Consider the following 22,500-nt stretch of genomic DNA (forward strand, 5'->3'; position numbering starts at 1 on the left):
CAAGTGGTCACACCGAAAATTCAAAGATATTTTGAGCTTTCGGATAAAATGTGCCCATACAGCAGCATAAGCGCCGAATTTAATTATAAGCCGGCGACAGACGGCGCGTAAACTCAGAACGTGAACAAAATGGACACAATTGTACGGCAGTGGTTATTTTCATTCATCCTTTCTCCAGAATCCAGGCCCTACCGATAGCTGTCGCTACCGGTAACAAGTGCATTCGGCGATGATAGTTAAGGATACGAATGCCAGTATCCAATATGAGTACAGTGTACTATCAACATCAAATCCAATCGATGGGCAACAGTGTACGAACTCAACACAAGAGGACTACGAGTGTCGAGGGATCTTGATCAAGAGCAATTCGTTGGTAAGTTTAGAGGAAAGAGCAAGAGATATTTTGAAAGGATAAATGATGGTTATGTTTCGTTATCTGATCAGATGTAAAGCGAATAGCAATCGCTTTCACTGTAGTCGGTTCATTATCGGTCGTTTGATACTGGTGGCCTCACAGCACTTAGGTTTACATTAAAAATAAAAGATATTCAGATGATGATAAAAAAAACTAAGTCATTATCTGGAAAATTCGGCATGGCAGTCGGAAACATGCATGGTAGTACATCTTTCAGTTCTTTCTTCTTTTTGGACCATTGCCTCAAATTTGCCAAGATATTTTCGAAGGGACGCAACTAGGAGACAATGGTCAGGTTCGACCACTAGTAAGCCTCATCGTTAAAATGGAATCTTTATATATCCTTAACATTTATATTCATGCCATAACGGTCTGTGATTTTCATTCCAGCTGTCTATGTTCCACCAGATTGTACCGATAACCAGCTCCTAGTCAAATGCGATTTGATCGTCTCAGGACACTTTTGCAACCACAAGTACCATAAAAAGTTCTGCTGCCGATCGTGTACGCTGGCTGGCCAGATAAACGTAAGCAAAGAGAGCCAATAAATGGCCCATAAGCGGCCACTTTTGTATGGCAGATGCAAAAAAGAAACCGCTTATGGGCTCCTTAGTGGCCTCTTAGTAACATTGCATATCATCTGTCAATAGGTTTTACTAAACAGCGGTTCTATTTCTTGATTAGTTTAAAATTAAAAAAAAACGCAATCTCTCATTTATTTTTGGCATAGTTAATAGTTTCATCGTCATCGCAAAAACCGAAAAGGAAGCTCGCTTTATTAGATTCACAGCTAATCACTCTTTTCGAGCCTTTGTTGCCGCTGTTGCTACTTGGTATTTATAAAGTTGAGAGTTCATTAGAATTGCTGCGTGGTGGTCTACAATAAAATCGAACCAATGAGTTCATCAACGATCGATCCAACGGTTCGCTGATCCATTATTATTGGCTGGTGGAACACTTTTGAAAGAAGAATTAGTTAACGCAAAGCAATATTTCGAAGCAGTGAAAGTGGGAATGGCCGGGGTAGGACTGGCAGTGCAGATAACCTGCAGACCCTTGTTAGGAACCTGCGGGCAGTTAAAATAGCATCGATCAATTTCGGTAGTCACGTGGTTCAGTCGCGGGTCAGTCAGGGAAGGGATCAAGTATCTCGGCGTGATGATCAACTACAGGCTAAACTACGAAGGCCGAGTAGAATAAGCCACCAGTTAGGCAAAGTAAGTTGGAGGGATCCGGGCGCGAAGGGACGACTCGGAATCGCTCGTGTTCAAGCGCCATCGTTGGTCAGTTCCTACATCTGGCTACGTGTGCTCTGAAAATGCTGATCAGCCACAGAGTATGCCGTATAGAGCCACAGAGTGAGCCGGGTTACATCAGTATTAATCAATATTCTTGGCGTATTACCCAGTAACGTAAAGTAGGTCACGATCATGATGGCCCTGAGCAACGTCGAGGGATGCATAATATATGGCGAATACATTTTACTTTGAATTAATCGCAATGATAAGGTGCCAATCCTCTAGAATCGTGGTTCTTGCAGAATTCGAAATCTTGAACCGTTCAACCTCAAGCTACAGTGTCGAACATAAAAAATACACCACGAATTAATTAATTAAATTAAAAAAAACACCACCATTAAAAATACACCACAAATTAAAATACATTTTTTTCATTACAAACTGTACATTTATGTCTCTGGTAATGGTGTCGACTCATGGCAAAAGGAGTTTCTTTTCGACATGATAACGATCAAACACATTTTTTGGGAGAGCATAACAAGATTTATTCTTGACGTAAATTTTATGTCCACTAGTGTAACGCCGCTCCACATCAGTCGACTTGTGAGTGTTTTACGATAAGCCGGCAATCAGTTACCGCGGTTCGCAGTAACGGTTAGCTGTAGCTTCCAAATTGATTTCAGTTGCTTCTAAGACTCCACCGGTTTTACAAGATCCATTGCGTGTTAAAAATAATGGTGATTGATCTAAATTGGAAAGAAATTTAAAAAATTAAAAGAAGTCTTTCAACGTGTTTAAATCTACCCAGGATTAAGATTACACATGGCATTTACTTTCTCGTACATTGAATTTGTATAGTTCAGTGATGCGCATGAATAGTTCATTTTCGACCGTTCTTATATTCGTTAAACAATTTTTATTGAAATCTCTCAGCAGTCAGTAGCACACGAGCAGGATGATCAAGTAAGTAGAATCTTTGAAAGAACAAACAATCTCTCAATCTTGGGTCGTATAACGTATGCATTAAAAAAAAGAGACAAAATTTGAATGGCGATAAAAAATAAACTATGACAGATAATTGAGTTCTGTAAATTACATGTGAAAAGGGGGTTTATCAGTTTATCAGCAAAAAAATTCTACGCCATTCCGAGTAGGATTCTGGAAGTTAGACGGTAATTTCGACATGATAGTCAAAAACATATTTGTGCACATGTTTTTCAACTATTTCTGTGTCTTTTCATTTAATTCCTCTTCCGTTTTTCCAATAAAATTGTTAAAATAGATCCTATGTTTAAAGTTAGCCCAGAAATTTTCGATGGGCAGCAGCTGGGGGACGTTGAGCGGTTCCGCAATCTTTGGTATGACATTGGTACTCAGCCGCTTCATTTCGTCAAACGATCGCTTAGCGTATCGTTTCTGGTCAGACTCCGCGATCTTTGTACTATTAGTGTTCCTTGATGATTGACGCAACCTTCTGCAGTCACTTTGCATAATTAATTTTCCAGATCACGACCAGTTCGGAGTTAAAGAAGGGCAGCTGATTGTTAACCAATGCAGGGCCTTCTTGAGGAACTTGGTGTGTGACTGAATTTCACTTTAGAGCTCACTTTCTTCGTGCGGGAAGTAAAATATGAAGTGCCTTTTAATAATTTTTCATCCAGAATGAGATAGGCATCGTGTTCATCCACCACCGCCTTGTCGCGATGCGCCAAAAAAAATAACTTGACGATCGTGGTCATCCGCTGTCGCTGTGACATTAATTGCTGCTCCGAGATTAGTGGCCGGGATATTCGCTTTCTGACATGTATGCCTATGTACTCCAGATACTTCTTAATTATTTGGGACGTTGCACCGATCTCACGTCCAATCGCACGCAGCGATGTAACCACTTTTTCCTCGGTCTCGGTCATCAGCATCCTTTGGAGGTTTTGGTCGGTCGAAGTCGTCGCCGGGCAGAACCATGCCTTCTCGTGATGCTATTATTGCTAGGCAATAGTGCCAAGATCTTGTAGATACTGAAACGGCCATATCCGGCACTCACAAAGTGTCACACGGTAATCTTTTTGATCGCGTCAGGATACCGTTTTTGAAATGCGCAAACCTCGGAACGAAGTTGCTTCGCTTTTTTCGCCATCACGATTAGAGTTCGACTGATAGAGCTTTCAAATTTTGCCTGATGACTCATAGATAACAACTATTGATGCTGCAATTTTAGTTTCTGCAGTGCGATTACTGGTTTGCCCATGAAAAATCGGCAAATTTTGTCTCTTTTTTTTAATGCATACGTTAGAAGAAGGTCACTATGGAAGTACAGAGGATATTGGGGATTGCTAATGCTGAATTTTCCCATCTGAGAAGGAAGCAGTGGTATGATTGGCCTTATCAGGACCCTACTAACTATGGCCTTTCATAGTGTTTGATGTATAGGTGTGTATGTTTGTGTATGAACTGTCTGTCGGTTGGCTGGGTTTTCCCGATTCTCACGATCCGTTTATTGGCAGATTTATATACGTATGCATGAAGTTGACGAAAACATGGTGTATATCTTGTGACTGGTGATTGCGCGGCCTGGGATATCATAGCTACAATGAAAAACTGATTGTGTGTTTAAGAGACCATCAAACGAGCGGTTAAATGATCAAACGGTATTAATATCTCCATATGGTGCTGATTGGTTTTTCCCCTCCGACCATTTTTCCTTTAGGCTTAGAGAATATGGCTCGAGCAGTTTTATTTCCATATCTTGCATAGAACAACAATCGCTTTTGAACTGACCGATCCATCTAAAAGTAATTTTTCCTTACCTAGTGGATCAGTGTATTTAGTTTTCAACCATGATTTAACAAATCTATTGGATTGAAATAAATAATGTAAATCATTTAATTGTAATGTTTTCGTTTTCAGATATTCAAATATACTTGTTATAATTCTGACTTGCCAGCTAATATGTACGACGAAAAGGCAAGTATCCAAAAAAAAATGACTTATTCCTACCCCAAACGATAGCAAAACACTCTTAAGATAATAGACAATAAACGAAAATATTCTAACAGCTTATAAAATGCAATGAAGAACAAAACTAGCAGCATCTTGCTGATTAATTAATTATTTGCATTAATCTTCGATACCGACAATTGGATGGAGTTACCCTGAGCAAAGGCTAATAGGTGATTCGCTATCCTCAGTTCGGTCATCACGGCAAATGCTATGGTTAGTGGTGGTATTTCAGAGAACTTCATTATACCAGGCGGCGAGGGATTGCGTAACGATAGATGGAGTGACTGGAGTGCTCCTTCACCGTGTTCTCGACCGTGTGGTGGTGGCATAGCGTACCAGGAACGAGAATGTCTGAACACTGAGTGAGTGAACGTTGCCAATTACTGCGCTTATTATTGGCACATCTCTAAGATTTCTAGCTCTATTTATTCCCCAAACAGTGATAATGGCACACCTGACTGCACGGGAGGAACGAAGAAGTACTTCTCTTGCAATACTCAGGTGATTAATTTTTCATTACCAAAACGTACAAAGACAAGGATTAACGTATGCATTAAAAAAAAGAGACAAAATTTGCCGATTTTTCATGGGCAAACCAGTAATCGCACTGCAGAAACTAAAATTGCAGCATCAATAGTTGTTATCTATGAGTCATCAGGCAAAATTTGAAAGCTCTATCAGTCGAACTCTAATCGTGATGGCGAAAAAAGCGAAGCAACTTCGTTCCGAGGTTTGCGCATTTCAAAAACGGTATCCTGACGCGATCAAAAAGATTACCGTGTGACACTTTGTGAGTGCCGGATATGGCCGTTTCAGTATCTACAAGATCTTGGCACTATTGCCTAACAATAATAGCATCACGAGAAGGCATGGTTCTGCCCGGCGACGACTTCGACCGACCAAAACCTCCAAAGGATGCTGATGACCGAGACCGAGGAAAAAGTGGTTACATCGCTGCGTGCGATTGGACGTGAGATCGGTGCAACGTCCCAAATAATTAAGAAGTATCTGGAGTACATAGGCATACATGTCAGAAAGCGAATATCCCGGCCACTAATCTCGGAGCAGCAATTAATGTCACAGCGACAGCGGATGACCACGATCGTCAAGTTATTTTTTTTGGCGCATCGCGACAAGGCGGTGGTGGATGAACACGATGCCTATCTCATTCTGGATGAAAAATTATTAAAAGGCACTTCATATTTTACTTCCCGCACGAAGAAAGTGAGCTCTAAAGTGAAATTCAGTCACACACCAAGTTCCTCAAGAAGGCCCTGCATTGGTTAACAATCAGCTGCCCTTCTTTAACTCCGAACTGGTCGTGATCTGGAAAATTAATTATGCAAAGTGACTGCAGAAGGTTGCGTCAATCATCAAGGAACACTAATAGTACAAAGATCGCGGAGTCTGACCAGAAACGATACGCTAAGCGATCGTTTGACGAAATGAAGCGGCTGAGTACCAATGTCATACCAAAGATTGCGGAACCGCTCAACGTCCCCCAGCTGCTGCCCATCGAAAATTTCTGGGCTAACTTTAAACATAGGATCTATTTTAACAATTTTATTGGAAAAACGGAAGAGGAATTAAATGAAAAGACACAGAAATAGTTGAAAAACATGTGCACAAATATGTTTTTGACTATCATGTCGAAATTACCGTCTAACTTCCAGAATCCTACTCGGAATGGCGTAGAATTTTTTTGCTGATAAACTGATAAACCCCCTTTTCACATGTAATTTACAGAACTCAATTATCTGTCATAGTTTATTTTTTATCGCCATTCAAATTTTGTCTCTTTTTTTTAATGCATACGTTAAGTTGGAGAATGGTTAAGACAATGGTAAAATTAATTAAATCTGATTCTTCATCAAAACAGCACTGTCCAGAACGAGAGCACGACTTCCGCAAACAGCAGTGCTCGGAGTTCAATGACGTTCCGTTCGAGGGCCATCGGTACCAGTGGATACCGTACACAAGCGCACCAAATCCTTGCGAGCTAAACTGCATGCGCTTTGGCGAGCAATTCTATTATCGCCACCGATCGAAGGTGATCGATGGAACGCGTTGCAATGACGGATCGCTGGACGTGTGTGTCGATGGAACCTGTCAACCGGTCGGATGCGATATGATGCTGGGATCGCAAGCCAAGGAAGACAAATGTCGCGTCTGTCGTGGCGATGGTAGCTCCTGCAAGACCGTGAATGGTCTCCTGGACCAGACTGACCTGAAGAAAGGCTACAACGACCTGTTGCTTATTCCGAGCGGCGCTACGAACGTGGTGATCAACGAAAGGGCACCATCAAAGGCACAACTATCTAGCAATACGAAAGGGCACAACTATCTAGCAATACGCAATCTGACCGGCTTCTATCACCTGAACGGAAACAACCGGTTGGACTTCCCGCGAACCATCCGTTTTGCCGGGTGCTATTGGCACTATGAGCGTCGTCTGGAGGGTTTCGCCGCTTCAGACAGACTGACTTGTCTCGGTCCGACGACGGAATCGGTGTATCTGGTCCTGTTGACGAAGGATCGCAACGTTGGCGTGCAGTACGAGTACAGTGTGTCGTCAGCAGCGGCACCGGTCGATGAACCGCACAGTTATTCCTGGATGTATACCGAATTTCAACCGTGTACCGTCACCTGTGGCGGTGGTGTACAGTCCCGTCATGTTACTTGCAACAGTAAAAGCTCACTCCGGGAAGTAGATGAAGCTCTGTGCAATGCAAATGAAAAGCCAGCCACGACACAGAAGTGTGGTCAACAAGCATGTCCGCATTGTCATAGCGCCTGGAATAGCATCAGAGGGCTTCTGGATGCTAAAACCCTTCATATTGGCTACAACAATATGCTGCTTATTCCGAGCGGGGCTATAAACGTGACGATCAACGCAGCAGTACCAACTAGACACTATTTAGCGGTTCGAAATGAGACCGGCTACTTTCATCTGAACGGGAATCGGTTGATTGATTCTTCGCAGACATTTCCTTTTGCCGGTTGCAATTGGCAGTATGAGAAAGGTCCGGATCGTTTTGGTGCTCCGGACAGATTGACGTGCCTGGGACCGACGAAGGACTCAGTATACTTGGCGATGATAATTAAGGATACGAATGCCAGTATTCACTACGAGTATAGTGTACTATCCGCATCGGAATCAATCGATGAGAACTGCTCTCTTTCAGCGTCGTGCATTGAGACCAAATATGGTTGCTGCCCTGATGGGTTATCTCCAGCGACAGGTCCCAAGGATCAAGGATGTCCGAAAGTGGATTGCGTCGACACGCTGTTCGGTTGCTGTCCGGATAATGAAACGCCGGCCAAGGGTAACGATCATGAGGAATGCCCGATTGAAACGACCACGGTAGCTGGGTGTGTTATCAGCCTGTTTGGATGTTGTGATGATGGTTCTACCGAAGGCAAGAATCCAAAATCCGTGGGTTGTCCAGGAGTTGTTGATGAAGAGCAACCATCGACTACGGAGCCTTCATCTTCCGCAACTTCTTCTCTTGATGATTCGTCCGAAACATCAGTGTCGGTTTCGAGTGTAGACTTCTTTTCGACGGATTCCACGGACGTGACGACGGAAACTACAGAGTTGGACACCAGCACGACAGAGAATGAATCTAGCACAGTGAGTGATGATCAGTCCACGACCGTGATCGCTGCATCTTCGGATATTCAGATTACGACCGAGGACAGTATCGTAAGTACTACTGTCACCGTTTCCGATACATCCGATAGTGTCAGTACTACGGAGGCGGTGGAAGGATCATCTACCGATGTAAGTAGCGCCGAGAACACAACGGACACGACAGCGCTCGTGGGATCTGATGTCACGGAGCAGTCGATTAAAAGTTCAGGGTACGAACCATGCACCAAGGAACCATTCGGCTGTTGTCCCGATGGTAAAACTCCAGCGCATGGCCACAATCGCGAAGGATGCTGCGTGCAGTCACCGTACGGATGCTGTCCGGATAATGTGGTGCCAGCCCAGGGACCGAACCAAGAAGGTTGCGAGTGTGAATACTCACCGTATGGTTGCTGTCCCGACAACAAGACGTCAGCGCGTGGATATGGAAATGCAGGATGTGGTTGTCAGTACACGGAGCATGGTTGCTGTCCGGATAAGGAGACGGAAGCACTGGGACCGAACTACAAGGGATGTCCATGCCATGCGTACCAGTTTGGATGTTGTCCCGATGGTGTCACACAGGCCAAGGGACCGCACAATCATGGATGCCATTGCTCTCACAGTGAGTTCAAATGTTGCTCCGATGGCCAGACGGTGGCCAAGGGTCCCGATGGAGAGGGCTGTACCTGTGCGGAGAGCAAGTACGGTTGCTGTCCAGATGGAATTACCGAGGCGCAGGGCAGCAAGTTTGAAGGGTGTACGGATGTACCTGAGTCACCGCAAAAGGCTTGCGCCTTACCGAAGGATAAGGGCCCATGTGACACCTTCGTCGTCAAGCATTTCTTCGAGGTGGAATATGGTGGTTGTGGACGGTTTTGGTATGGAGGCTGCGACGGTAACAAAAATCGTTTTGATTCCGCTGACGAGTGTAAGGCCGTCTGCGAAACACCTCCTGGTAAGGATGTATGCCACCTACCCAAGATCACTGGACCATGCACTGGACACTACAATAGGTGGTATTACGATGCGGAGCGCAATTTGTGCTCCCAATTCACGTACGGTGGGTGCCTTGGTAACGACAATCGGTTCGAGAAGCAGGAAGACTGTAAGGCGTTGTGTAGTTGGGATGATTCCAAAAGTAAGAGACCTGTAGAGATCCTCGTTTAGAGTTTTGGTGATCGTGAATGATATTTTCTCTTTTCAGCGCCATGTGAGCAGCCGATGGAACATGGACCCTGTAATGGTACCTTTGAACGTTGGTATTACGACAAGGAAACCGTTGCATGCCAGCCGTTCTCCTATGGTGGTTGCAAGGGCAATAAGAACAACTACCGGTCAGAGGCATCGTGTAACTATCACTGCAAGAAGCCAGGTGTACACAAACGTAAGTATTGCTCTGGTAATGTCGATTGGTGTTCCGTTATTTAACTCGTTCTCCTGGGTTCTATATGATTATCTATTTGTTTTAATTTTTCTTTGAATATGACAATTCCCTGCGTTACGATCGCTTTTTTCTTGCATACTTGATCTAACTGTTGGCTGATGGTCACAAACGCGCATCCCAAATCGCCAACAACACAGCGAGTTGCAGCCAGCGACTCGATGTGGGTAACTGCGAGGTCCAGCAAGCCCGCTGGTACTTTGCCGGTGACAGTAACAAATGCATGCCCTTTTACTTTACCGGTTGTGGTGGGAATGACAATAACTATGTCTCGCGCGACCAATGCGAAGCGCAATGTCCACCGAAAGTTGGTAAGTAAGAGAAAGAAAGAAAGTGAAAGAGAAAAAATAATGGGCAACCCCGAAAGTAAGAAAATTCCTTGTTCGAACAAACACAACCTTCACGAATATCCTTTAGGAACATTTAAAGCTTGAAACACTTAATATTTGGCCGCATTCTTTTTCTCACTGTAGCGCTCCTAGTGGTCGCTTTGCTACTTTGTGGATGTCTATTTAACCCTAATCCACAGTCCCGTGCCGGCCAGACACAGAGGTCATTGTTTTAACTAATTTCTAATCACCATAGAAACCTTAGCTTCCGGGTACCCTCCCAAAATTTGATTTTCTATAAATCTATCTTTTAGTTTTTATCTTTAACTTGAAAAGTTATCGCCGATGGAACACGAAAAAAGGTCTACATACTCACTATGAAAACTCGATTTGGCTGGAGAAAAATCCCCTCAATTTCAAGCAAAGCTGGAAATACCATATTCAAACGTTGCTGAATCTCTAAGTGTAATTTGTCCAAAAAACTTACGACAGGGGCAATTAGAGTTCGACAAATATTTTTGTGGGAAGGTTAGAGATGGTATCAAGTCAGAAATAGTTCCAAAGAACAATGCTTGATTGCCCAAATCCATGCAAGGAAGCCGTACGGACAATTGTAGACCAACTTTGAACCATGCGGTTTGATGAACGATGAATTTTGCGTAAAACTGCATTTTGGCCAAAACTGGGAGGCAAATTTGACTTAAACAGTCATAGAGGGAATACGATAGGAAGGTTTTAGTTCATTTTCGCAGATAAAATTGCTCGTAAACTGCTCATTTGGCAAGTAATCTGTCATTATGTTCGAATCATCATTATGTTTGAAAACGAATGTTTTCTTGATTGGAGGCTCCATGAATGGCCGTTTGCATAAAGAAAAATATCTGGAAAAGATCATTCTACCTTTTATTATGTCTCATAAAGGTCCCGTTAAGTTTTGACCCGACTTAGCAAGCTGCCACTACTGCACAGAGATCATAAGTTGATATCGAAACAACAGCATTGATTTCATACCAAAAATCTTCAATCCTCCAAATTGCCCACGGTATCGTCCAATACCATCATATTGGGCTATTTTGGAACAAAAACTTAAGAAACAATGTAAAATGATAAAAAAAATCCATTTCTAATGTACAAATGGTATGAAAAAATGATCAATGAGACTTCTTTCTCTACTGTGCAGAAAATGATGTGTCGTGTAAAACCAAAAGTGCGTAAATTCATACACAACGTGGCCCAATAATTTAATCGCTACTTTTTATGGATAGCTAGATGAAATACTTTTACAAAATGACACCTTTACCATGTGTTTAGCTTATTTCTCTTCAACGCTTCATGCGACCAAATATTACGTGTTCCAAGCTTTAGCAATCACAAAACAATGGTTCGGTGTACAAAGGGACATATTGACCTAAAATGTAGCAGTACAGCGACTCATTACATTTTAACTTAATTCGGGAAACACCAATGATGTTGCCGCATGAACTCTTACTCCGTTTGGTTGAAACGAAAATACACGCTACCTACCATCCTTATAAGGATGAAACTGATATTTTAAGTCTAATTTACAATTCTCAACTGAATGTGGTTTTTAACAGAAAAAGACACGTGCTTCCTTCCGGCGGAGACGGGTGAATGCCAGAACTTCACGGCTCACTGGTACTTTGACACGAAGGATAACCGTTGCCGTCAGTTCTTCTACGGTGGATGCGGTGGCAATGGCAACAACTTTGTGGATGAACCGGCATGTATCAATCAATGTATCGATGGTGGAGCAAAGCAGAAACCAACAGAAACGGAAGCTCCCAAAAGACGCCCTCCTGAGCCAGTGCAAAACGTTACCATTTGTAAGCAGATTCCAGAGTATGGTAGCATTCCATCTATGCTTCACGGCGCTGCATTAATCATTTATCGCTTTCCCAAGATTCTTTAAGATGCTAATCCTTTGAGTTGCACCATCTCATACTTATGATATTAGTGGGCTCATTATCGATGAAGCCAACATTGTTGAACCAGATGGATTCGTACTAAATCATGCTTAACATCTGTTTCGTCTTTAAAACTGTATCAGTTCCCGTTACGGTAGCAATACACTTCCCGAAGGGCAACAATGTAGATCGGAACAGCAACTTTACCATCAACTGTACGGTGGATGGATATCCAAAACCTAAAGTGAGCTGGCTCAAGAATGGAAAGATTATGGTACCTACCGAACGTATTCACATTACCGACGAGAATCTGCTGGTTGTAACTGGAGCTATACAATCTGATAATGGTCAATACAAATGTCTCGCCAAAAACGAACATTCGGAAGCATTCCAAGAACAAATTTTGCACGTGGAAGGTGAGTTAAGTGTTTGACGAATTTTAAATCGGGTCATGGTAAAACTTTGCTGTGATTTTCATTTCAGGTATCTACGTGCCACCAGGTTGTACCGATAACCAGCTACTAGCCAAATGCGATTTTATCGTCGCTGGACACTTGTGCACACACAAGCATTATAAAAAGTTCTGCTGCCGATCGTGTACGTTGGCTGGTCAGATAAATGTGAGCAAGAAACGAACATAAAAATGCCTTTTTTAACATGAGCTCCTTTGCTCGTTTACGTCATTCGGAAGTATCTAATCCTATCTGTTACAAACAGGGAACTAATAAAATTTTACGTGAATTTACTCAATAGCGGATCTATTTCCCGTTTAGTTGAAAATCAAAACTCGAAATCGAAATCGAAGCATGTATTTTTGGTATAAATAATAAAATCATTGTCACCACAACCTATGAAAGCAGCGATACAAAAGAAATAAATTGATATTTTGCATTAGCTGAATGCGTTCACATATATTTCCGTCCCCCCCATGGAGCATTTTTTGGGTCTGCTACTGTATCTATTTAGCCGAGACACATTTGATAAGGGCAACGAAACGCTGATGCAACACAAACAAGAAATTCTAAATCTAAATTCAAAATTAGCAGCAAGTACAATTCAATGCAATCATTTTTTTAAATATAATGTGAGTTGTTCAGGCTACGATCAGATTATTCCAGATTCCGATGAATGTGCTTCTTTCCTTATGACGTTCATTTTGAAACCTTCTTTGTACCACTCGAAAGAGTACAGTCAGACAATTTTCCAGAAGAAATTTCGCGACTAGCCCATGTTCGATGTTACAATACTGAACTCTTAAAAAAATTGTTACTGCTTTTCTGGATCACCCTGTAAGCAAGATGCAAACGCTGTTTAGCGTGGACACATTGTGGTCTTTCCGTTCGCGTTCCATTGTCGGCTGTTGCCTCTGATAAAATGAAACACCCTTGACGTGATTGGAAACTATCATAGGAGAATATGTATTAACAGACGATGATTATCGCTAAACACATTATGTTTCTGTTTAACTGTGAAATCGCTAGGACAACGCAACAGAACTGCACTCAAAGAAACGCCAATTTAATCCGTTGCCAACACATTGGATGGTAACAAATAGAGCTATTGCAATCATTAAACAAGGATGGTTAACGAAATTATACGAAATGAAATATATACGCATTCATTGAAAGCGTCTGCACAAGATGCTATAGCACCTGAAATATTAAAATATGTTCCTATTACATAAAACCTATGCTTAACTTCCTAACATGAGTGTAGTTTATAAAAGATCTACATTAACTTTACGCCACGATAGCCTAGCCCCTAGTAATCCTCCTCATAGTCATAGTAGTCATCATCGTCGCCCGTGTTGAGCATATCGGCCAGAGATTTGTGTTCCGATTCCGGTTCCGGTTCTGGTTCACCGTCCACTTCCTCATCAAAGTCGTCGATGGTGTCTGAAAAAAGAATCCAAATGTTTCGGACCAATGTTCCATTATTATCATCCTTTTCCTATCTCAGAACACGCCGCAGCGCATCTGCATATTAGAGCGGGCCACGTCAATGTCAATGGCACCGTCACGACTGGTTTACCTTGAGCAGCTTTCGGCGTACTGCCGCCCTCTTTCATCTTTGTGACATCTTCGGTCCCGTCGGACACTACCACCGGTAGCGTAGCCTGCAGCACGGGCTGCTGCCTCTTTCTCGATGATCCCAGTGGACCAATGTTTGGAGATGGTTTTGTGTTTCCAGCTGACCCCCCGCCGCCGCTGGTGTTCCCCTCGCTCTTCGACGTAGTGCTCCCACCGGACAACACTTTTTCCGGTTTCTGGCGCACCCACGATAGAATGTCAATATCGTTCCCTTTAGTGGACGCGACGGCGGCGGTGGAGGTGGTGGTGGTGGTTGATGAAGTTGACACCGTGGGAGCACTGCTTGGCTCACCTCCCGTGGGACCACCATCGGTTAGTGTTTTCAAAATATCGTAATTGATTTTGTTGGATATCTTTTTCTCCTGCAAAATCTTCTCGATCGCCTCGCGAGCCGTTGACGAGGGACCGATCGCTTTCCGTTTCGTCGTGCGGCGCTTCTTCTTTTCCGGTTTGCCCTCTTCGCGCTGCTTGGCCGCTCGCTCTTCCTTCACCTGGAGCTCCTTCAAATACTCCTCGTTCAGCTGCATCCACAGCTGATTCTTTGTGTTGGCCTCCTCCTCGGTCATAATGTACGCGTCCATTTCGTCATCGTTCAGATCGTCCGTTATCAGCTCACCGTCATCTTGTTCGCTTGCCTTTTCCGGTACCGCCACTTCCACCTTGCACATCGCCTTCAGATCCGGCTTCAGCCCTTCGGGGATGCATGCTTTGTGCTCTACCTTTGCTCCTCCACCCCCCTGTGGATCGGGCTCGGTCGTCCCATCCACCACACCCGCATCGCTCACGCACTCTCTGATGACGGACAGGTTGGACTCCTCGATGAATTGATCACTGTCTTGCAGCTCGATGAAATCATACTTCGACCGGCGTCGCTTGCCACCGCGACCATTCATCTCACGATCGAGTGCCGCATCGATTTCGGCCTGCAGCTGATTAAACTCCGTCGTTTGCTCCTCCAGCTTCTGCAGCCGTTCCTTGTCCTTCTTGCGGGCCGCCTTGAACGCAGGCGGATCCTGTTCGGCCTCCAGATCGACCGCCATAAACTCGTCCACCGTCAGGGCACTGCTGGGTGTTTCGCCAAACTCGAACAGCCGCTTCCGTAGCGTCGACTCGTGAATCTTCACGATCCGCACGATGTCGTTCGGCGTACGGCCGAAATCGTGCATCCTGGCGGCCAACAGTAACGCAGCACCACACAGTCCGGAGGGACGGCGACCCGAATGGATGGAATCCTTCTTCATTCTCTGCACCAACCGCTGCGCCGTCATCGACACTTCGTGCGTTTTCTCCCGAAAGTCCAGCTTGTTCGCGTATCGCATAATATAAATGCATGGATCTGAGAGGTAGGCGGCATAGTGGAAGAGAAGAAAAGCGGAACATCATTGAAGATCAGTTTGTACGTACGGAAGTGATGGAGACTATAAACGATAAACCACACAAAACGATACTAAAAATGAACGATAAGCTCAGTTGATCAATAAAACTGATCCTCGGCGTGCATCAGGCGTGATCGAGGAAATGGATAGCAGATGGCAGATTGTAAACAAACCGAATAAAACCGAGCGTTATGATCATGTTTACGGTACTCATCAGATCGAATTAGGGAGCTGTTTAACATTGACCTAGCGCGCGGTGGTCATCCACTACGTTTTCCGCGAGAAGTGAGTTTAATCACCTCCCAAGGGGTTTTTATGGAGTCAATTGATCGACTTAAAAATCGCAAAACCTAATGCCATGAGAGCAAAGCGACCATTCCCTAACGTTGCATCGCGGGCTCGGCCCATTGATCATAAGCAAACCAAGCGTTACGTAAGGCAACGATCTTTAATCCAACATAAGCGAGTAGCGGTGCTCCCGCCCCACCCGCTTCCAGCTGGGAATGAAAGTAAAAGTAATAGTAGATGACTCTCTCGGTGCTCGGTGGTTGCAACGGTTTGCAACGCATTCGGACGTTTGGCGGAAATGCAACCAGTTCTGCTTGCCGGTGAAATCAGTTCCTGCTTTCGATCCATCCGCATGACCTATCTCACGGGGTGCAGCAACATGCACAGGTAGCCGCCCGTCCCCGTCGCCGCCACGGCCCTTTAGCTACTTTCCGGTGAGTTAGTGATCCAGCGGGGGAACCAGCAGGGCGTTATAGAATAGCTTCGATACGCCAAGTGCCAAAATGCGATTTCACAATCCGCGTGCCACCGCGTTACGCCACCGCATTTGTTTGGTTCGGTTAGCTCCTTTCCACATTTCGATCGCGCGCGCCCTCGCGCTCTAGCGATAAACTATCGCTGGTGACGGTTCGGATTCGGAATGATAAAGTGAGACGAAAGGAACCTTGGCTGTTACCTTACCGCTCGGCGAAGGTCTGCATCGAAATCATTAACTCAACCAGCTACGGTGGAGTCCGCCGGAAAGCACGCTGATCTGCGAACGACATAGCAGATCTATATCTGCTGTTCGTGTGCGATCGTCCGCAGCTCCACACCCGTCCGCGGATGTTTGCTTGTTCGGCGAAGTGTGGGGGACTACCAAATTATTGTTTTCCCTTTTCTCACCTAACCTTGGAACAGGCGGCGTCGTGTGAGGAGCGACCGAGAAAATCGGTGGAAAATGATCGCGGACGGGCGCGCTTGTGGCAATTCTGCAACTCAAATGTCAACACACATACACACCCCCCACTATTCGAAGCACACAAACGCTCGCATGCGCATCCGTCGATTTTGCTCAAAAGATGCTCACACCGCATGGCATCGGCGGAGGCTCCGGGGCGGGTTGTTGCGAGTCGCTCGCACCACTGGCAACGCCGGAGGTCAGCATACCATGACGGGCATGACGGGTGCGTAGCGAGAGAAGCAGAGCAAAAGCAACAGCAGCAGCAAGAGCGAGATAGCCGCGAACGGTGGCGTGTGTGCGCCACGGAGTAGGGATGCAAAAGTGCCGGCCACCATCTCCTCCGAGCCCGCTAATCAGATGGCAGCAGCAGCAGCAGCAGCAGCAGACCAGGCCCAGCCGGCCGTTTCGGGTGGGAGGGTGGTTCAGTCGGATTCTAGCAGTGCAATCGAACGCTCGTCGTGGGAGCGCAGGAATTCAAACCGTAACCGGCATCAGCAGCAAGAAGCCCTTGATCGCAGTAACCATTGCTACAGTTGTGTTCTACGGAGATCGTAAGGAGTAAGTAAAACAACCGCGCCAACAGCATCAGCGATGGGGCTACTCCTGGGACAACGCGTTGCGCGGCCATACCGTGAAGTGAGAGTTGCGTGCTAAGTGAGAGGGACACTATTAAGACGGCTATTAAAACGGAAACAGAAAAGTAAAACAAAGAAGGGTTTAAAAAAAAAACACGTGAAGAACAATACAGCAGCGCGCGCGCGCTTGTAACGGTTATCCAAAAACCGGATAACATGATCGGTGGATCGGTGGATCGGTGGAATGGTGAAGTAGAGGAGGCCATGATGTGGTGGCGATGGACGCGAAACCGAAACGACCCGAAAACCTTGGCAACCCTGTGCGTCGCGCGTGTGCGTGGCGTGGAAAGAAATGGTGGACAGAAATCGGCGAAAAAAACAACCGGATGACCGTGAAACTTTAGACTCGCCGCAGATTTGGCGGTCTCCTCACTATGCACACGGCAACGGCAGGTGTGTGGTGTGGTTGTGGTGTTTTGTGCTCATTGTTTTTGTCCGAACCGGTTTCCGCTTTTGTGGCGCCCAGTCGATCGCGACCAAAAAAGGGGCCCCAAAGTGACAGAATGCACCAACAGTGGGGAACTGTTGAACGAGATAGAAGTAACAGAACGCAACTGGGACACCTACTCTACTGCGATCGGTGTCAACGCGAGAGAGCGCCGCTTACATGGCCGGCCTCCTCACGCCCCTGGCTCCGAGTGGCCTTGCGAACCGGTGACATGTCACTAGACGCACCGCGCACGAGGAGGCGTGTACCTGGTAACGAGATCGTTAACCGGTAATGCGGGCACCCCAGATGCGTGTGTTCGAGATGATTCCGTACACGAGCCAGGGGGGGTTCGCACGCACGCACGCAGGCACCCACGCACGCACGCAGTGACACGCGGTGCACCGAGCGACATGTTCTAGATTTTCCAGCATTCATTATTGACCACAAGACGTGTTTTTATGATCACCAAACCGTGACTGTTCGATTCTACTGCTTACTAACGACCGGTGGTCGATCCGACCCCGGTTGCTTGGCAACGAGAGAACCGTTTGAATGTAGAACAAAGAACTTCAACGCTAAGCGACGAACCCGTCCCGCGCCGTATGTTGTTGTTGGCGTTGGCCGTAGTTTAGATGGTTCGTGGCCGGCGAACGGTTCCACAAAACGGTCTCCTCCGTTCAGAACATGCCCGCACCTGCCGGGAGAGTACCGGTGGCACAGATAGTCGACCTTCGGGTGCTTTTGTTGGAATTTTTAGTTGGTTGGAACCAACCAGCCAACCAGCCAACCAGCCAAGTCGTTTATTCAGCTGCTGTCCTTCGCGCTGCGTCAATTTTGGTTATTTCTTCTGTTTGCTTTTACCTTCCTCCTCCTCCTTCGCTCCACCCGCCGAACCGGCTGTTTTTGGCTGTATTTCGTCGAAAATTTGTTTCCATCGCAACCGCTCCACACCGCGCATCGCATGCTGTGCACTGCACGCCGGACTGCACGTCACGACGTGCGTGCGCCGCCATCGCCATCGTTACCGCTTATCCTTGGATCGTGAAGTGGCAGGTTGTTGATGGTGGCAGCATGCGGGCTTGCTTGAGAAATGTCAAACGATGTTGGCCACTTGTCGCCCAGACAGGGCCTCGTTTTGTGAGAGCGTTCTGTCTGATGTGTGTGCCGGGATTTGACCCAACGCGGTGTAAAGCTTAAAAATCGATTCCTACTTTATGTAAACACCCTTTTACGACTGGCGTCGTGCACGGGCCGCACGCTTCACCGCTCACGCCTATTCCTGAATCCGTGTTCTTTACATTCATCGCAAACCACAATGGGGTAGGGCAGCGGCTTACCGGGACATTTGGTTACCAAAGCTTTACGCAATCGATTTACGTGCCGCTGGTCTCGCTGCCGTTGCTGCAGGCTGCTGCTGCTGCTGCTGTTGATGATGATGATGCACTTGAGTAACCGGCACGCATCGTGAGCACTTTCGGTAGCTCACGAGCACGTGCTGCACGCGTCGTTTGCGCCACAAACGGTCACAGCAGCACCAGCCCCACCAGACATTAGCAAGCAGTGAATTACTACACGCAAAGCACACACATTGTCACACATTGAACCACCCAGAGTCATCATCAAACGACAAAACGATAGTTCCCGGACGCTTGTGCTTCCCACTTGCACCCCCCGTGTCGGTCCAGAGGGGAGGAGATCAGTCGGCGAGACAATCAAATGGTACAGTGAAGCGGAAAACGGAGTTTTCGGAACGGATTGTACTCGCGATCGCGATCAAAGAAGTGCGATCGTCGATCCGACATATGGGAAAGCTTTATTTCTGTACAATGTCAATTGAATTTCATCATTTTGTTTTGTGTGTTTTGTAAAAATTAGCGGCTCGGAAGTGCTACTCTACACTAAACATGTTGGTATTTGTTTCTGTTTATATTGTTGATAAAATATTAATCTAACTGTTAGTAAGATCCATCAAAAATACTCCAACAAGTCAAACCAGCTGCGCTACTGCGAGACAAAAGTGAAACTAACCGCTCACAAAGTGATTCATACCGATGATCGTCCACTCCATAATACTGATTATGATGATCAGTATGATTTGCCTTGTCTGTGGTAGCAAATAGCTTGTGCCGGTGCTGGTATCTTCTCGCCGCAAGGAAAGTGAAACGATCACGTTTAACTGCAAACGAGCGAGCTGAGGGAGTAACGATGCTGGCTGGATCGAGAAAGATCGCTGCAATAGCGCATGGCAGCTACGTTCACAGCAAGTGCCAGAGGGAGAGGGTAGACTGCAGAGAAAACGGACAACTGCATCGGGATGCACATCGCGCGGAAAAGGGGAGTTAGAAATTGCGCAACTTACCATGGAGATCATGCATTTGCGCTATTTGTCGCTAGTCCGCACATTACATAAGGGTCCTCCCCACCCATCCACCCACCCACCCACCGACCCGTTCGTTCCGGCGCGGTTGGGTGTTGAGCATTAATGAAAGTTCAGTACACAGGCCCGCTGCCCCACTGGCTGGCACTACTCGGTGTGGTGTTTGTCACCAGATCTCGGCCATGCTACCGGGCTGGGTGCTGCGCGTGGTTTGCTCTGATCGAATCGTCCAGATGTTGCTATTAGTACGCGATCGAACCGGTTCTAGCGGATAGGAAAACGAAACTTCTGGAAGGTCTAAGTAAGCTTAGAGCTGAGCGTAAACCAGGGCAGACCGACCTCACCAAGGGCTACGGTCATGCATTGACGGAAGTATCGGTCACCACTACAACTGCAGCGGCAGCCAGCATGTATCGACGGGAAAATTATTGTTTTCTCGACAATGGCATCGCATGCGGTACAATTAGAATGCTAATCGAGATTGAAATGACTCCCAATGTTGGTTGGTGTTATTTCGAGATGGCCAGACGACATGGTGGCCATTTGCCGGTTGCTACAAGTTTACCTGTTGTGTAGGTTTTACTCAAAGACAGTCCCGGCATAAAGTTTACAGATGATTAGTTTGAAACTGACCCCATTTGTTGCTCGTTGGTCATTTTATTTTAAAGAGCCACGTAATCAAAATCAAATGAACGTAATTCAAATCTATTGTTTATGTTAAATGATTCAGACAATTTCACTTGCCTGTGAAAGGTCAATAGGAAAAAAATCATTTTATTGCTTCTATTTTCCAACAAACAACAGCCTTGCTCTCGCTCGCTTGGTGTTTGCAACATATAGCGACCACACTCCATCGACTCTAAAATTTACACCGTAGTTTTTGCCATTAAAAAAGATGTTTTAAAGAGTTATACAGTGGCACAAACATTGGATGACGATCCAATTCAAACTGAATATTGATTATACTAAGGGCTTCATAAGAAGTAGCATCACGCTTGTGAATAATGTTGACGATTCAAATGCTCGGAAATAGATGTGCCTCGTATTGAAAGAAAAGCGGAGGAAGAATAGGAATGTAAAATATACCATGATCTTCCATTGTCATGTTAAATGGCGAATAGTATCTTCATAGCAAAAATAACATTAATAAAAAAATATATAATTTCCGCTGTAGTCCCAAGATCTGACTGCAGACCTCTTTTAAATCGATAGGACAATTACATTTAGAGCAGTACTTAATCAAATACAAATTATGTCGAAAAGTGGGTCAACCGTTTTGTCGTTAAAACAGCATTTTTTTAATTGTAAACGAACCGTAACGTAGCGGAAAGAAGAGCATTATTATTTGCAGCTGGTGGATAATATTTAGAAAACAAAAATCCCTTCAAATAACATTTTAATTTTACGAAAAAATCTGCAAAAGTTATACATTGAAGGGCAGCAGGCTGTGTAAACTTGTGAACCACTTGTGTTTTGTTTACATCAAGCCCATTAAGGAGGAATACTCTTTGATACTCTTTGGAAGCCTTTAGTAGCAGCGGGATTTAGATAAGCTTGCGACGCTAGACGGCTAATTCACAATCGCGTTCGTGACTCCACTGATAAGAGCATCATGTTTCCGAGCGCTGTTGTTTCGTTGCTCTCATTCGTAAAGGCTCGACTCCTACTACTTCCAAAAGTGACTTCAGAACCGAACAGAGAAACTAACACGCAGCAGTGGTGGCATTATCGGTGGGTTGTGCTGTGCGATAAGATTCGCGGGCCTCCTTGCCATAGGTCGTCGTTCGCTTCGTGCACGGCCCTCCCGTACCGGATAGGGCAGAGGTCAGCACCGTATCGCTCCGGCGCCACAATCGCATTCGCATTCCAGAGCCTCAATGCAACAGTAATGCCCAGTTATCCGGCCAATCAGCCCAGTGCCGAAGTGGTTGGCCAGAGGCACGCTAGACTGCAACGAGCGCGCCGGTTATCAATTGATTATTAGCTATCGTTTAGCCTCACTGGGTTACCTTCGTGTGCCCGGTGTTTGGTAGCCACCGGCCTCACCGCGTTGACACACAAATTGAGTCCCATTAGCGAGCCGGTGGTACTGCCGTGGGTCCCGTCCCCGATTCGCTCGTTCCAGTCGCACGCTCCCGGCTGACGGACAACGACGACTGCGACGACGGTCATCACTAATTCATTGTCAGCTTGCCAATTCCCTTACTGTGTCCTCCGTGCGCCGGTGCCGTGTGTGTTGAGTGCACCACCCTTAGGTGCCCGGTGGGGTGCGCTCCCGAGTGCGCTAAAAAGTGTGAAACTGACCAGAGGCGACGACGGGAGCGGTGGTTAAGTCGGTCGGATCGGAGTTACTCTACGCATCGACGCGTTCTAATGGCGAAC

General features: G+C 45.8%; 3 protein-coding genes across 4 annotated transcripts in view; 2 read left to right on the forward strand and 1 right to left on the reverse strand.

Moving 5' to 3' along the window:
• The first annotated feature begins 111 nt into the window (after positions 1 to 111).
• On the forward strand, positions 112 to 13,276 carry LOC126575228 (papilin-like). The gene is made up of 10 exons (XM_050235819.1): positions 112 to 373; positions 4,558 to 5,012; positions 5,091 to 5,151; positions 6,530 to 8,133; positions 8,395 to 9,422; positions 9,489 to 9,668; positions 9,866 to 10,036; positions 11,650 to 11,898; positions 12,123 to 12,395; positions 12,463 to 13,276. Exons 2-10 carry the CDS (start codon positions 4,861 to 4,863, stop codon positions 12,618 to 12,620), a joined length of 3,876 nt encoding a protein of 1,291 aa, XP_050091776.1. The 5' UTR covers positions 112 to 373; positions 4,558 to 4,860; the 3' UTR covers positions 12,621 to 13,276.
• Positions 13,277 to 13,373: 97 nt separating this feature from the next.
• LOC126570966 (transcription factor IIIB 90 kDa subunit) overlaps positions 13,374 to 22,500 on the reverse strand; it is a 19,095-nt gene continuing 9,968 nt past the window's right edge. The window contains exons 3-4 of the mRNA XM_050229126.1: positions 14,011 to 15,405; positions 13,374 to 13,874 (exon numbers count right to left, since the gene is read on the reverse strand). Of these exons, the coding sequence (XP_050085083.1) occupies positions 13,741 to 13,874; positions 14,011 to 15,405 (1,529 nt within the window). The 3' untranslated portion in view covers positions 13,374 to 13,740. The remainder of the gene's footprint in view (positions 13,875 to 14,010; positions 15,406 to 22,500) is intronic.
• The window catches only part of LOC126570965 (BTB/POZ domain-containing protein 6-B), a 13,868-nt gene continuing 8,480 nt past the window's right edge, over positions 17,113 to 22,500 (forward strand). Inside the window, exon 1 of one of the 2 annotated variants that reach the window (XM_050229124.1) lies at positions 17,113 to 17,234. The gene's annotated coding sequence lies outside the window, so the exon portion shown is untranslated. Of the gene's footprint in view, positions 17,235 to 22,141 lie in introns of those variants that run through there. The other variant, XM_050229123.1, reaches the window with a different exon arrangement.

This window comes from Anopheles aquasalis, chromosome 2 (assembly GCF_943734665.1).
Source record: "Anopheles aquasalis chromosome 2, idAnoAquaMG_Q_19, whole genome shotgun sequence".
Classification (NCBI taxonomy): Eukaryota; Metazoa; Arthropoda; class Insecta; order Diptera; family Culicidae; genus Anopheles; species Anopheles aquasalis.